The sequence below is a fragment of the Clarias gariepinus genome, chromosome 17 (assembly GCF_024256425.1).
Source record: "Clarias gariepinus isolate MV-2021 ecotype Netherlands chromosome 17, CGAR_prim_01v2, whole genome shotgun sequence".
In the NCBI taxonomy this organism is placed as follows: domain Eukaryota; kingdom Metazoa; phylum Chordata; class Actinopteri; order Siluriformes; family Clariidae; genus Clarias; species Clarias gariepinus.
This window is the reverse complement of record NC_071116.1, coordinates 29,465,001-29,480,447: the sequence shown is the minus strand read 5'-3', so window position 1 is coordinate 29,480,447 and position 15,447 is coordinate 29,465,001. Positions and strand designations below refer to the sequence as shown.

The window sequence follows — 15,447 nt, the reverse complement described above, 5'->3', positions numbered from 1 at the left end:
GGAGGACTAAGGGTTCTTACGCTCCTAAAAGGGTAAACAAATAAACATTCTTGCCTTTTTAAAAGGCGTTCTACAAGAATCGCCAAGGGTTCTTAATAGAGATAGACCTATTGTGATTTTCTTGGCAAATACGTATTTCAGAAATATAAGTCTGAACTAGAACTGTACTTGAATGACTAAAGCTTCTTAGTGGTCCTAAATAGTTTTATCTAAGATTACTAAAAGGTCCTAACTGTTTAAAAGGGTTTTATACAAATTACTGAGGAAAATAGTTTCACTTGAATCAAGAAGGGTTTTGAGTAGAAAGACACTGATTGCTCTAATTGACAGCATACAAAAAAAACATTTTTGTAACTTTACTAAAAAAAACAGGAACTATTAAACATTTATATTTACAGAGTTAACAAGACTTTCTCAAGGTTACTGTTTTAATGCACAAGAGTAAAATGAGTGTGCTTGATATCAAAGGAAAAAAAACTCATTCTGATGTGCTGATAAGATTAAGTTAATATAAGCTGACTAGCTTGTGGAAGAGGAAATAACTTTGACTTAAATCAAGTTTACAGTGCATCTCATTGAATTAGAATAGAATTATATCTTGAGTGTTTTTTTTATCATTTCAATTCAAAAAGTGAAACTCATTTCTACATGCAATACATAGCCAGATTTTATGCCTTTTTGTTTAAATTTTCGATAAGTAAATAAAAAATCCAGTACCTCAAAATAGATTAGATTATATTATTATGAGTTTGAGTAAATTACTATTTATATAACTTAGTCCAAATCCTTCCAGTCACTGAAGGCTCCCACATTAAGCTTCTACCGCCACTCAGTCGGGAGGGCCGCAGAAACACCCACGTGTTTCCTCTGATTCACGTGACGTCACCGACCATCTTTTGAAACTGCTCGCTCACGCACCGTTGGGGGGCAGCGTAACACACTCGGAGGGGCAGCGCTATCCGCTACCTCCGCGAGCTTACAGACACCCCTGATTGGCTAGTAGAGCCGTCATTAAAGGGGTCATACAGGCCTACATGCACTTTTTTAAGCTGTTTGGACTGAACTGTGTGTTAGGAGAGTGCGTACACAACCACTCTACGATGATAAAGAGCCGCCCAGTGGTTTTCTTTTCATTTATTACAATAACATGCCACACCACAAGAGGCCGCTCCTACACTAGTTGATTGACACTGGTGTTTTAGCAAAGACCCGCCCCAAGTGAGAAGAAGCTGTCGGCCATTGTTTTTCGCCGCTGGAGCAAAATGGCGCCTAAGCGAGTGTTGTGTACAGTTGTTGGGTGTAATAGCGAACACAGCAGTCGTCATTCACTACCTAGGGTTAGTGACCTAGGGTACCTACCTAGGGTAAGGTATCTGAGCCGCTGAGGACGCAGTGGCTGAATTTAGTTTTTAAAGCTAACGTCCCCGCTGATTTACCTAAATGCGTTCATGTTTGCGATAATCATTTTTCACCAGACTGCTTTATAAACGCGGGTCAATATAAAGCAGGTTTTACTAGGAAGCTGCTTCTAAAAAACAGATCTGTACTAACGCTTCGTGTTCCTGCTTCATCTTCACCAGGCTCAGTGAGTAATTTATTTTTCTATGACTCTTTGCAGATCGCCTTTTCTAATAATCACGATGAATGCGGAGTGTAAGTTAACTTACACGCTCATATGGCTTCTTCTCTATGTACATCCGTCTCTATATAATCCCTAATCGCCCGTTTATAATGAACAATGGATTAAGGTGATTGTCTAGTTGCAAACTGTGTACGTAGTCGGAAAACTATATTATGCTTACCTTTGTTACGTTAGATGGTTTATAACGATGTCTGTTGAAGATTAAGAAGTCATGTAAACACATCAGTAAACACATCGCGTCCGTATCTCTCTCAGTAAGCTTCTCCGCTTTATGTTGTTGTTGCTCGCGGCAGCGTAACAGCCCGTTAATTCATGCCCATGCAGTGATGAGAAAGACAAATCGAGTCGATGCATGTCCATTCTTTTAATTTCTGCGTTGTCAGGCGATATTACAAACTTCCGCGTAGGTTCTTAAATCAAACCAAAAACGACTGAAGAAAACAGGCTCAGGCTCTATATTTTGCAGTTTGGACTGCATTACCCACAAAGCACTGCGTTGTGGGCAATGCTTTGTGGGTAATGAAGTCCAAAGCATTGCCCGCACTGGACTACACTTCCGTGGCTATACCCCACGTGTGTTGTGAAGACACGCCCCACAGAACTGGCATTTAAGTTAGCATGTACTGAAACAGGTTGCTGAGAACAGAGCTAGTTTTTACCAGGTAAAAGTAGTGTTTTTTTTTACACAATCCTTTTGAATTTTTAATTAACGTATAATACAAACTTTTCATTAGGACCCTAAAGATCATATTAACATTTAATGAAAAATGGGATGTGTGGGACCTTTAATGTGGGAGCACTAAGTACCTCTAATCCCTCCCCCCCTGAGAGAGCTCGGCCAATCAGCTCTCTCTAGGCCTCGGCTGTGAGACGTTACGGTATCACCTGTGGATCAAACCAGCGATCTCTGGATGATAGGCTGAGGCTTTACCACTGCACCACTCGGAGGCCAGTAAATACTATTCATACGCACACGCATGGTAAAGACTGCTGACTTGACAGTTGTGCAGAAGATGTTCAACAGCCTCCAAAAGGAGCACAAGACACAGAATAGCTGAAAGGGTCACAACTGAAAGGGCTGGCTGTTCACAAGGTGCTGCATTAAAGCATATTCATGAATACGCTACAACTTTTGCACTTCTAGTATCAAGCCACGTTTTACCTGGGCTTAAGAGGGGGAAAAAAAGAGCCAAAGTTCTCTTTGTAGATGAAAGTAAATTTTGCATTTCATTTGGAAATCTAGCTCCCAAAGTCTTCAGGAAGAGAGCAGAGGCACAGTATCCAGAAATTTGTCTGTATTCCAGTGTGAAGTTTTCACAGTCTGTTATTGATGGTTTAGGGTGCCAAAGCAACTGTCCACCAGGAGATTTTTAGAGCACTTCAGTGACGATAATGAAAATTATTTTTGCTTCTTTCAAACAAACTGATTTATTGCGATTGTGTGATGCGGACCAACGCACAGCGGAGTGCCACTACGCCCTAGCTATTACAGTTTTAATGTTTGTCATGTTTCCTTTAAAACCTGTTTTGTGTCCTGGTTGAATGAGGCTATTAAAAGAAAACAGATAAAGCAATCAGATAAAGCCAAGAACGTCATGCAAATCATGAGAATTAAGTAAAAATCTATTTAATTACCAAAATAAGGTAGTGTGGGTTTTTTAGGGTGGTTTTACTATGCAAGAATTCAAAAAAAGTACTGCTGATGTTTACCACCGAGAACATTTTTTTGTTTTCATTTTATAACAAGCTGTTAAATTTACGACAACTTGCGTTTTACTGGAGGGATTTTAACTCTTGTCTAGGCTTGATTTTGTCAGTGTGATCTGGCAACCCTGGCTGTGACATAATCCCAAACGTTATTCGGAAGCTGTATAGGAAGTGAATGGCAGGCTGTGGCTTCGTCGCTATGCCCGTGTATTGTCTTGTGTTCTCGCCTAACACACACACACATAGGGTCAGTGGCATTTCCTCCAGTGACACTGCGTATCATTTTCTCAGTACATGTGCACACACACACACGCACTGTTGTTTCATGCTTGATCACACCGGGTTTAATAATGGCCGCCTTGTTTCTCTCTCTCTCACACACACAGGGACCAAAAGCCTTTCCGGTCTGTGGTCAATCGGCTGGACATTAACAACCACATCTGGTGGGCAGGGTCTAATATTCTAACGAGAACCCTTCCTTTAAAGCCTTCTGTCTGAGCAACTAAAGACAAAGGCTCAAGTAGCAAAATCATGAAGCAATGTTCACCTTCCATAAAAGAGAGAAAGTGATAAAAAGAGAAAAAGATATAGACAGAAAAAGAGAGAGAGTGGGACAGAGGAAAGAGACAGGCAATAAGAGAAAGTAAGAGAGAGACACAGAAACAGACAAAGGGAAGAGAGGGAGAGAGAAAGAGAAAGGGAAGGGAGACGGACAGAAAGAGAGGGAAAGAGACCAGAAATGAGAGAAGGATAAGGGATGGGGTAAAGAAAGAGATAGAGGAGAAGGAAGGAGGAGAGAGAGAGAGACAGACAGACTGACAGATACACAGATAAAAGCGAGAGAAAAAACAGAGAAAGTAAAAGAGTGTGTGATAATGTGTGTGATCGATTTTTTTGTATACATCATAAAATATTTTTTTATTAAATGTTTTTTGTGTATAATGTGTGTGTGTGCGTGCACGTGCATGGTTATTAAGTGTAAACCCTGGTGTTATGAAACAGATCTGTTTTGTCTCACAATCACCCACCAGGCAAAAGACAGATTATTTAACAATCTCTGTTGTTCAAACACTAACCAATCTCTCTCACACACACACACCACCCAGGAACTTTAATGTGTTTCACACAGCTGTGGGTTCTTTCTAAATACGTCTGAATTGTGTCTCAGCACACAGCTGCCCCAGCACTCATGTGGAGACAGATCGATACTGGAATCAGGTACCGTATCCGATACGGTATTCGTTCTGGTACCAGGTGATTCTACATGACAATACTACATGTACATGACAAGCTCGCTCATACAGATCAATTCATACAATTAAGAGGGTTCTCGGGAGAACTTCAAAAATCAAAATCCTTTTCAGACATCTTCAGGAACCTGAGCGAATCCCTTCAATGTCAGGGCTTGCTGGGGAATGTTGGCCTAATAAATACAAAACACACACACGCACAATACTTTAAAAAAAAAAAAAAAAACTTCATTACATAAAAGCGTGTAGTAAACCTGTGCTTGATTATTTTCTTTAACAGAGAGATAGAGAGATATGTATAAAGACACATCCACTACTTTTCCCCTAAACTATAAATATGCATGATTTAAAAAATCCCTCATTGGTGAGTCACATGACTTCTCTTCATTAAACTTTAAGTCGATTAAGCCACACCATGACACACCATTTAGTGCCATCGGTAGTTAAGCTCATATACAGCCACACTCCCAAATCTGTATTCTCTCTAGACAGAAACATCACCTTAGAGTAAAAACACCCGCTTCAACCCAGTCTTGATTTTTTTCCCAGCTCCTACCACACCTGAACCAGGTAACTTGCTCTACAGCCTGATAAACAGAAAAAGAGGGAGAGAGTGTAAGAGTGTGAGTGGGTGTGTGTGTGTGCGCATGTATGTGTGTGTGTCAGCTGGCACTGTGCTTGTAAAATATTTGTACACTGTAGCTGTACTTGTCCAGAATAAATCGCTTGCTCCCATATTAACCAACAGACGAGTTAGAACGCGTATATAAAACAGCTGTAACAAAAGAACGAGCTGAATCTTGTAACAAAAGATCACGCCTGGTCATGGTCAGCAAAAAGAAACACCACGACGGGAAACCACCAAGTAAACAGCAACGCCTCACAATATTTACATTTATAACCAGCAATGCAACCCTGTGCCACGATTCGGAAATAACGATTCGGTTACCAGGTAGAAATAATCAGTCGATTAGGAACGCCTCTAGAGTGAGACACGTGGCCAACTATCATGAGCGACATATATTGTTCTTTTCAAAACACCTGATTCAAAAATAAGAGGCGATACGATTCACCATTTGTCTATTTTGTTTTGACATCACATGCAGAAGCTGTTGGTTGAGTCTCAACTCAAGTTTCTACAAAGGTTGGAAATTACAATTTATGAATCGCCATTTTGTTGTGCGGTTATTAACGTATCGCAACACTGACTCCAAAATTGATTGCTTTTAAAAAAAAAATGTAAATGCCGTTTTTAAGGTGTTATGTTATAAATAACATGGTGTTGTGTTGTGTTATGTTATAAAAATAAATATTTATAAAAAAAAAAAAAAAACGCTAAAAGCCTCCGATCTGCCTTTTTCTCCAAACTTCGTGATTGAATTGATTTCAAACCCACTCATTACACACGCTTACTAAGCACAGTAATCAGTCAAAAAGTTGGCGCTCTCTAAAATATTCACACATTTTCATCCCGTGTGGTAGGAGTGAATTAATGTCTAAGTTTGTTTAGACGTAACTTGAAGTTAAATGTTAAACTCTTGTATTTGTAGTTAGTTTGTATCGTTCAAAAGCTGTGCTGGTTTAAGTGAGAAAACGTTATAAGGAATGAGCTACATTTAATTACACATACATTTTTTTATATAAAAAAGTTATTTTCACGGGAAAATGAACTATTAAATTTGAATATTTATAAAATCGTGGACTCATTCAAGGATTGCAATTTTAATCAAAGAGGTATCTTAAGGTGGCAGGTTACTTGTGATTCCCATCTCTAAGAACATCACAAATTAATTCCATCAACTTTATTTAAATATAGTGTGTTTTAGAGATAAAAATCACAACAAAGCAGCCTCACAAAAACCCTGATGTAGCTAAAGATTACAGGTGGCACAGTGGCGTAGTGGTTAGTTCCCGCCTCTGGTCCGTGCAGGATTGCACGGTGCTTGGTGGGTTTCCTCCGGGTACTCTGGTTCCTCCCACAGTCCAGAGACATGCAGGGTCGGATCACTGGCATTTCCAAATTGCCCAGTAGTGTGTGACTGATGGGCAAGTGTGTGTGTATATATGTGCGTGTGTATGCACCCTGCAACTGATTGGCACCCTGTCCAGAGTGTACCCCACCTTGTGCACCAAGTCTCCTGGAATAGGCTCCAAGCCAACCCCCGGGACCCTGTGTACAATATGAAGCGGGACAGAAGATAAGTGACATTTCTTGTAATATCGCCAAACCCCGTGACCTCCACACTGATCCAACATCCGCGCCTGAAACGTTTACAGCGTGCACGCGAGGCAAAAAAAACGGTCGCCTCACGCTTTATTAAAAAAAAAAGAATCGCACGTGCGACAGCTAAGGCTCCTTGCGCGCACGCACACACACATAAATATGTTGTGTAGTATGATTGTGTGTGCGCGTGTTCTCCCATCAGTGTTGTCTGTTAGGTTCAGGGCTGGGTTGGGCGCGCGCTCAGATGATCCCACAGTGTCGCTGTAAAATCACCACAGATTCCACAAGAAACACACACACACACACACAAGTCCTCAGAAAATACACACAATAAAAATATGAATAGAACAACACACTTGCGAACGTGAGCCTGGAACTGATGCTGAGCAAAAGCTAACCGAGCTAGCTAGTTTGTTTTTGCAACAAACCGTGAATTTTTACGTTACATACATACAAACGCCTCGACAACCACACGTTTCAGACGTCGAGGACTTAGGGGATGTCTGGAAAATGTTTTAAGACGAAAATTCGAGTAGTTAGCTAACGTTTCTGACAGGCTAGCAAACTGCGTTATTCCGGTTCCTACCCATATTCTGGAAAAATCCCTCCCTATGTTATGGGATTGGGTAATTCTGTCACGCTTCCGCGTTCTGATTGGTTGAATGTGTCTCGAGCCTGATAAAACAGCCAATCGTAGCATGCGAAGGCGGGATTAGACACAAAACTGGTAGGATAAGTAATATCTCGCGCACTAGGCATGTATATTTTAGCTAACAAGCTAACCAGACAACCTCACTCAGTGTATTATCATCACCACATCCAGCTAATAATAATAATAAGAAGAAAAACCTCGTAATGTGTTATTTACAGGCCACACACGCCTTGAAATCGAATTATTTCCGAAGACGACATAATATAGCTGACAAATATCCTACCTTTTGCCCCAGAAGACTTTTTTTGTTTTTATTCCACAGAGGTTTGACAGGACACGGCACAGAGCAGCAGCAGCACCGTAAACACAACCCGAACGCCGCGATTACTGCGCATGCGCGTGTTCTCCATCCTTGCGCATGCTCACAACCGGTTTTCTCTTCCCAGTTAGATAAAACTGAGAAAGGTCTAAATGTCAGGCTTGTTTAGCAAAAAATTAATAATATATAACAGTGTTTGAAATAACATACACGCCTCTATTATATGCAAAAAAATAAAACGTCATTTGAAACACGTTTATCGATATTAAGTGATTCACTGAGTCAATTCAATCAGATGGACAATTATAAAAAAATATATATATAAGTTTCTAGACTGTTTTTTTTAACACACCAACAGATGACAGCACAAGGCCGCACAAACAATCAAAGGGAGCAACGATTTTCATAAGTCAGTGTGCCAAAAGACATCATCCTGTGTACATCTGGAGCTGTGCAGCTGGTGCTATTCCGACTACGTGCGTTTCCACATCTGCTATTTCATCATGAACATGAAATTCTGCAAAAAACTGAGCAACCAGTTTTGTGTTTAAAACTGTTCAAACCGCCAGAGAGACGTTTGACATGATTCGGCAAGTTCACAGCGATGCTGCAATAAGTCGACACATGACGCTACAAGAGTGGTAGAACATCATCGAAAGACGAGAGCTTCAACAAACTCAACATCCGAAAATGTCAAAATCCTTCGGCAACTTGTGCATGATGATGGTCATAAACGGAACGGTCCAGGCGATCCTCACGTGTGATTTGAACATACACCTTGTTGCTGCCAAGTTTTTCCCCAGGCTGCTGACCCAGGAGCAGAAGCAACATCTCATCAAACTCCGCGGTGAACTTCGTCAGCGTCCCGTAGATGACCCGTCCTTCATGTCGAGGATAATTACTGTTGACTTAACTTGGGTGTACGGGTACGACCCTGGGACGAAGCAACAGTCTTCACAGTGGAAGAGCCGGTCATCTCCACTACCAAAGAAGGCATCCGCAGCTCGGCCAAGTGCATGCTCATTTTTTTCAACATTTGTGCATCGAAAATTCATCCAGGACCATCAATAGCAAACTCTACTGCCAGATTTTAAGGTGTCTAAACTTTTTTTAAACCTGTCAAATTTTTCTTCTCATTAAAATGAAATAGCTAAATAAGTTTGTTTTATAAAAAATATAATCATATGAATAATTTCTAATGGATCATGTGTCATTCACGAAACAACTTGATTCCTGTACATTTCTTAGCAAATTTTTTTGCACATTTTACACAGATAAAGTAGTTTGTCTTGGTTACACCCCATAATAATGTCTTTATTAAGTTATTTGAGTTTATTCATGTTTATTCTAATCTAAACTTGTTCCAGTGATGACCCGCTTGTAAATAAGTACAAATCAACTCTTTTTAAAGTGAACATTGAGAGATAAAAATGCAGTTAAAATGCTCAAAGGGCTTTTGAAATATAATTAAATAAAAAAAAAAATGACCCATTTAATACCTGGGCTAAATATTGGTGTGACTAGTAAGACAGGACTTGACTCTCACACATTCATACATAATTATGAAAAATTTGTGCATTTGTAAATGACCATTCTGAAAGGTTTTATTTGCCATAAAAGGAAAAACTTTAACCCATAAAAAGGACAATTACAGGTGAAAATATCACCTTAAGGCTCCAACTCTAAATGACTCGCTGAAAAATTCTTAATCATTAAACAAAAAACAATGACCCCATGTTTAAGGGAAAAAAATCAATTTTATTACCTCAGCATGCAGTAACAATGACCTGTAATAACCTTTACATTAAATTTCCCCATAATCAGCATGGGCTTTACAGCGGCTCAGACCTCTGCAAAAGGTACGAAACAGCAAACAGCAAAGATACGAAACAGTGCATTAAAATACAGTTCATGTTTCTACCAAAAGATAATTCACAATATAATTCTCTTTATTAGAATCTTTGATAAATATCTATGTATTTATCATAAAACTGCAGTAAAATTCCATCTATACGATGGCGGTGTCTGTATAAACTGACGGATGTGTACCATCTTTTATTTCATATACAGTTAAATCGAACAATAGATTTGCAAAGGAAATGTCTAATACAGACGTAAAAATATTCAACATCAGCTGCTGTCAGGGTCGTGTATATACACACACGCGCGCACACACACACACACACGCCCAGTGAGCATGCACACCATGACGACCAGCAATCCTCAGAGGTAAAGAACTGTTCATGCAGAGGTCCAGAGAGGCCGTGCGACGACAACGAACAGGGCTGAACTCTCAAAGAAGAAAAGGGCACTTATAAAAAAAAAAATTTTTTTTAAATCTCACACTCACTTTATTAACAATATCTACCAAATAGAGAACAACAATTTTCCGGCTCTACACGAACCCACGTTTATATTAATACAGCTCAATATGCAACAACATATTTCTCTTGCATTTTATCGATCATGACTGCCGTCTACTCTCTACAGAAGAGCCGTAAACTTGATATAAAGCACCGATCTGCAAGACCGGCTTTACATTCATGAAGTTGTCTGGTAAAACGAGACAGCAGTTATGATTACTAATAAAGTGATCTGGATAAATTTGGTGGCTCTGGGTTTTTGTTTTAACGTGTCAAATAACACGACGCTTTTACATAAAAGCTATATTAAATAAGAGTTTATAACGACAGGATAAATGTCTTAATTTGAAAAACGTCTGAGGTTTCACTTAGTAAAACTGAAGTATTTGATTTAATTACTCAAATCGACACAATTTCTGATTCTGATATTTATAAATAAATCTAAATTCTTTGAATAAGATCAGAATTTAATTAATTAAACAGGAGTGACTTTACCAAGAAAAAAAAGAAGAAGAAAAATGAATTGTGACACTAAAAACAGATTCAATATCCAGTACAACACGACCAGCAGGGGGCAGAAGAGCAGGTACACGCAGATACGCGTTCTTTAACGATATAAAAGCGCTGTGCAGCCGTGACTCAGATAAAATGTTGGTCTTTTTTTTAAAAAACAAGATCTGTGCTGAATAATTAAAAGAAAACTCTGAGATCAGGCAACGCTGAGGATAAGACGCAGTAATCAAATGTACATTCCAGTTTTTACTAGTAAAAAAAGAAAAGACGGGATCTTGTGTGCTGTTTTAATTCAAAATAAGAAAGTTATAGAGGGAACACACATGCACACACACACCTTGGCCAAGTCAACAAGCTTCACTCACTTGAAACTTGATTTGTGTTGGAAGCCTGACGTTTTTGTCTACAGATTTAACATTGTAAGATGTTAATGATGTTAATGGCTGATGCATTCAAGCAGACGCTACTTAAGCAGAAAAAAAAAATGCCAAAGAAATTATATATAAAAAAAAAATAATAATAAAAAATGCAGGTCGTGTCAATATGAAACATTTTACATTTAAGCGTTTGCTTAAACACTATTTAATATTTCAAAGTTGGAGGACCCTCACTTCCAGGCTGTTTGATTTTTTTAAGTAAAAAAAAAAAAAATTAAGACTTGCGACAGGTAAGAAGACTTTCTTTGCAGTAAAAGTCTTAATTGATATTTTGTTTAAAGCAAAAGCAGGTTTATAAATTACTGTGACAAAGTTTCACCCAGAAGTTTTATCCAGATGTGCACACTTACGGTCTTTTATAACTTCATGTTTAGTAAAAGTGTAATAATGTAAATTATGAATATTTCTATAGATACAGGACCTGGTTTCCAGCTTAGGGGGGTACTTACTTTTGCACAAGAGTGTTCGACCGCTTCTACCGTCTTTATACTGCATATTAAATTTAACCACATCAATTATGTTTAAATTTTAAACAGTCAAAAACACACAAAATGCTACACTGGGACAACAGTTACATAAAAACAAATTCATAAAAACAGTAAAAAAAAAATTTTTTTAAAAAGTGCCATTTAGCATAAAACAAAAGGTGCCAATATTTTAGGCAAAAAGCCCTGGGGGGTACCCTATTATAAATAGGAGACGTTTCCTTGTAAGTGACGTAAAAAAACACACTTGTCTGATCTCGCTGTCGTGCGAGTGAAGAACAACAGGAAAATATTCAGTGCACGAGATTACAGACCAACAACAACCCGTTTCAGGAGGTCTGCCTATCGGCCTCGACCCTAAACAAGACACGGAGCGGACGCTTTACTCCCAGCGACCCAACACAGAAAAATAAGAGATTCCTGATACAAAATACGACACATAACTTCACGGAAGTCAGCGGCGATGTCGCGTCTCAACACAAGAGGATCAGACTGGGGGAAGGGGCTCGGAGGAAGAGATCAGATAAAGCACCACGAGACACAGAGTGTGAAACCAGACACGGTCTGACAAACACTGAGGCTTAAACCATCATGACCTGGTTTATACTTCAGCATGTCCACCAGGAGGCACAAATAAAACAAAACAAACCCCATACTGCAGGATGATTAAAGGTGAAGCAGAGGACGGATAGAGCTTGTTCTGGTTCAGTTATGAAAACTGTGAAGTTACTTTCCAACTTTTACTACAATCTCTCTTGCATAGCGTCCAAGCTCAGAGCGACAAAGACACGTGTGCCCGAGACCGACTAAAGCAAACTGAGCACAAACCATAAACTTTATTTTATTTCATTAGACGCCATTAGGACGACTATTAACATAAAACCAGACAAGCAGCAGTAGCTTGGATTTCATTGCAATATTTAACTCCTGAGAAAAACAAATGCACAAAACATCTTCATAGCGAGATAACCATTTAAGACAACAAACGGCAAGCAGTCAACAAACCTCAAAAGTCGTTTGGGGTGTAACGATACGAATACATTCACCAGGCTGCGTAATAAACTCATCAGTAAATACCAGTCATTATTTAATCTCATCACCAGCTTTGTGTCTGCAAAACCACTCATGCAGGAAGTGTTGAATGCTGATGTTCCCAGCAGAGCAACAAATAAGTTCAGAATCGCAGCTGCATCTAGGAGACTTCAGGTCCTTGTGGAAACAATTCCATCTGCCAGGTCAGTGTGTGTGTGTCTTTTAATATGTTTCATCTTTTATATCAGAATCCTCTGACAAATCAAGGCAACAGAATGATGTCTGATCCGTTTATACGCTGTGAGGAAACAAATCCTAAGCTTGTCGAGGTAAAAACAACCACCAGTAAACCGAATCATTTTACAAGCCTACGCTTTTTGGTTTGTTTAAGTAAAATTCACTCCTAATCACGTTTGATGTTATGTAAAAACAAAAAATTTTACTGAACCACTTTACAAAAAGCACGCTTCAGCTTTGTAGCAAGTTGATCAGCTGACAGAGCGAGTATGAGATTAAACATTTACAAGGTCACAGAGAGCTGTGTGAGCGACATCACTCTTACATAACAGCAGAGATCCACGCTTCAGACACACCCCCTTTTACATTCACTCCGCCCCCCCAACTCTGAAGATTAATTAGCAAAGTTTAAATTTATTTCATTCTAATGCTCAGCTTGTGTTTCGTTATTCGCTGCCAAGAGCTTAAACACAGCCCAAAAGCAGACGCTTATTATAAGCTATGTTTATTCCTGCTGAAAATGTCTCGGATGTGCAAGACGCCACCTTGTGGAAATACTGTGCATATTACATGTCAGGCTGTAGGCGTCTACAGTGTGCGAGCTTTACGTCATCCTAACACCTTAAGCACTCGCTCAAACCACGATTTCACAAAAACAACACCTTCGTAAATCTCAAAAAGATCAATCAGAAGCGATTTCCCCAGACTCGCACCACACGATGTTGAGTGCTGATGTGCGTCAGGACATGGTGAGACTTTACAACTTTTATTAATTGCTGTTTCGTCATTAGGTAACACAGACACGCGCGCACACTTAATGCTGCTGTTGATTTACAGGCGCCTCAGTTTTTTTTCTTTACTTGCTCCACTCAGAAGGCAAGCTCGCGCCGACAAAATTGTTCTTTACAAAAAAAAATATTTTTTTTTTTTTACAAAAGGACAGAAAACCACTCAGTTGGTTTCATGTGCGTTAAGAGTCATTAATACTCTACAGAACTTAATGAGCACCAGACATTTTTCACCTCACCATCTCACACCCATTCAAATTTAATATAAATCTAGAAACCTACACGCAGGAACTGCAATAGATTTAGTTCACCGAAAATGCAGATTATTGATATTAGTATTATATCCAGTGGAAGAGTAATCGAGGCCTCTGATTGGCTAAGGAGTGGATTTTGATTGGCCTCTAGGTGACCTGAGATCAGGATTGTAAATGTAAACAATGTTTGAATAAAAATGCCAAAAAAAAAAATGGGGGGGGGGGACGGGGGACTGAGTGGCAAAAATTTTATTGGCTGAAGCTTAAAAAAAAAAAAAAAAAAAACATGCATACTGGATTTAAACAGGTTTCTTTAAAACAAAAACCCTGTGTGAGGTTTTATAAACATCCCGTTCCCGGTAAGATGTTCGGAATTAAATCGGGGACGTAAACACATCAGACAAATAATAAACTCAAGAAGGATTATGGGTTGGCACTGTGACCTTTGACGCAGCATTCAGACATTAAAATACTGCACATTTTTAGTTCCCGTTCAGGATCATCTCGGATCCCGGGCTCGGTCCGACTGGGTCTCCTGGAGGAGGTCTTGGAGAACCTGTCTTCATCACCAGACCACTCATGGCGAGACCTCCAGCATTCAGGGCCCCAGGAGAGGCCGACTTCCTGTGAGGAGAAGGGGGGCAGGGAAGGATCGATGTTAGAGAGCAGAAGGAGCAGACATCAAGTCAAGTCATGAGAGTACTTGGTATGAGCACGCCCACTAGGGGGCAGAGTCTCATAAACCAAAGTGGAATTTAATCAGCATTCGCTTGATTAACACTCAGCACCGTGGAGACACCAGAGCAGTGCAAGTATCTCCTAGTGACACTCAACACAACTCACCGAAACGCCATCTTCTTCAGTAAATGAGCGTCCACAATGTGCTCAGCTAACGACTGCTGCGCCCGCGCGCTTCCTGCTCCATCGCCGAACACACTGGAGAGGCGATTGTCACACCGCGGCTCCAAAGACACCTGAAAGGGGGTTTACCGAAAAAAAAATAATAAAAAAAAAAATAAATAAATAAATAAAATCAGCACCATATAGGAAAGAATTAATTATAAAAAATGATAAAGATGTTAGAGACACAAGATTGATTAATTTGGGGTGGGGAGTGTGAGAGCTAATGCTAAAGCTACCAAACACTAAACAGAGCAAGTAAATATCAACCTAAATAACAAACGTGCCCTCAAGAATTAATTAATTAAGTTCTATTATCAATTTAAGAAATAATTCAGTTTGTTCTCATAACATTATCAGACATGTTTTGTGCCGTAGTGTCGCAATTTAACATGCATTACGTGTTAACAGGTTTTTCCTTTCTCTCGTCAGTTCTGGAAGATTACATCATCTATCTGGATATTAAATCCAGTATCACAGAACCCTGTTGTAAACTGGGTCTTTAGTATGGACCTGAGGCGGGATCCCTGCTGGTTCTGAGTCCTCCATGTGTAGCGCACACAGCTCCAGCTCGATGTCCCGGTCCGGTTCACTCTCCGCTCTGTCTCGGACCAAGAACTCGGCACCACGCTTCCCAGAGGTGC

The 15,447-nt window shown here is 39.7% G+C and overlaps 2 protein-coding genes across 8 annotated transcripts in view; both read right to left on the bottom strand.

The window, feature by feature from the left end:
• Positions 1-7,858, bottom strand: part of LOC128545637 (rab GTPase-activating protein 1) — a 96,426-nt gene extending 88,568 nt beyond the window's left edge. For all 4 annotated transcript variants that reach the window (XM_053516115.1, XM_053516116.1, XM_053516117.1 and 1 more), the window contains exon 1: positions 7,759-7,858. The gene's annotated coding sequence lies outside the window, so the exon portion shown is untranslated. The remainder of the gene's footprint in view (positions 1-7,758) is intronic.
• A 6,285-nt stretch (positions 7,859-14,143) lies between these two features.
• rc3h2 (ring finger and CCCH-type domains 2) overlaps positions 14,144-15,447 on the bottom strand; it is a 23,458-nt gene continuing 22,154 nt past the window's right edge. For all 4 annotated transcript variants that reach the window (XM_053476240.1, XM_053476241.1, XM_053476238.1 and 1 more), the window contains exons 17-19: positions 15,317-15,447; positions 14,747-14,877; positions 14,144-14,527 (exon numbers count right to left, since the gene is read on the bottom strand). The exon at positions 15,317-15,447 is cut by the window's right edge and continues 23 nt beyond it. In XM_053476240.1, the coding sequence (XP_053332215.1) occupies positions 14,386-14,527; positions 14,747-14,877; positions 15,317-15,447 (404 nt within the window). In that variant the 3' untranslated portion in view covers positions 14,144-14,385. The remainder of the gene's footprint in view (positions 14,528-14,746; positions 14,878-15,316) is intronic.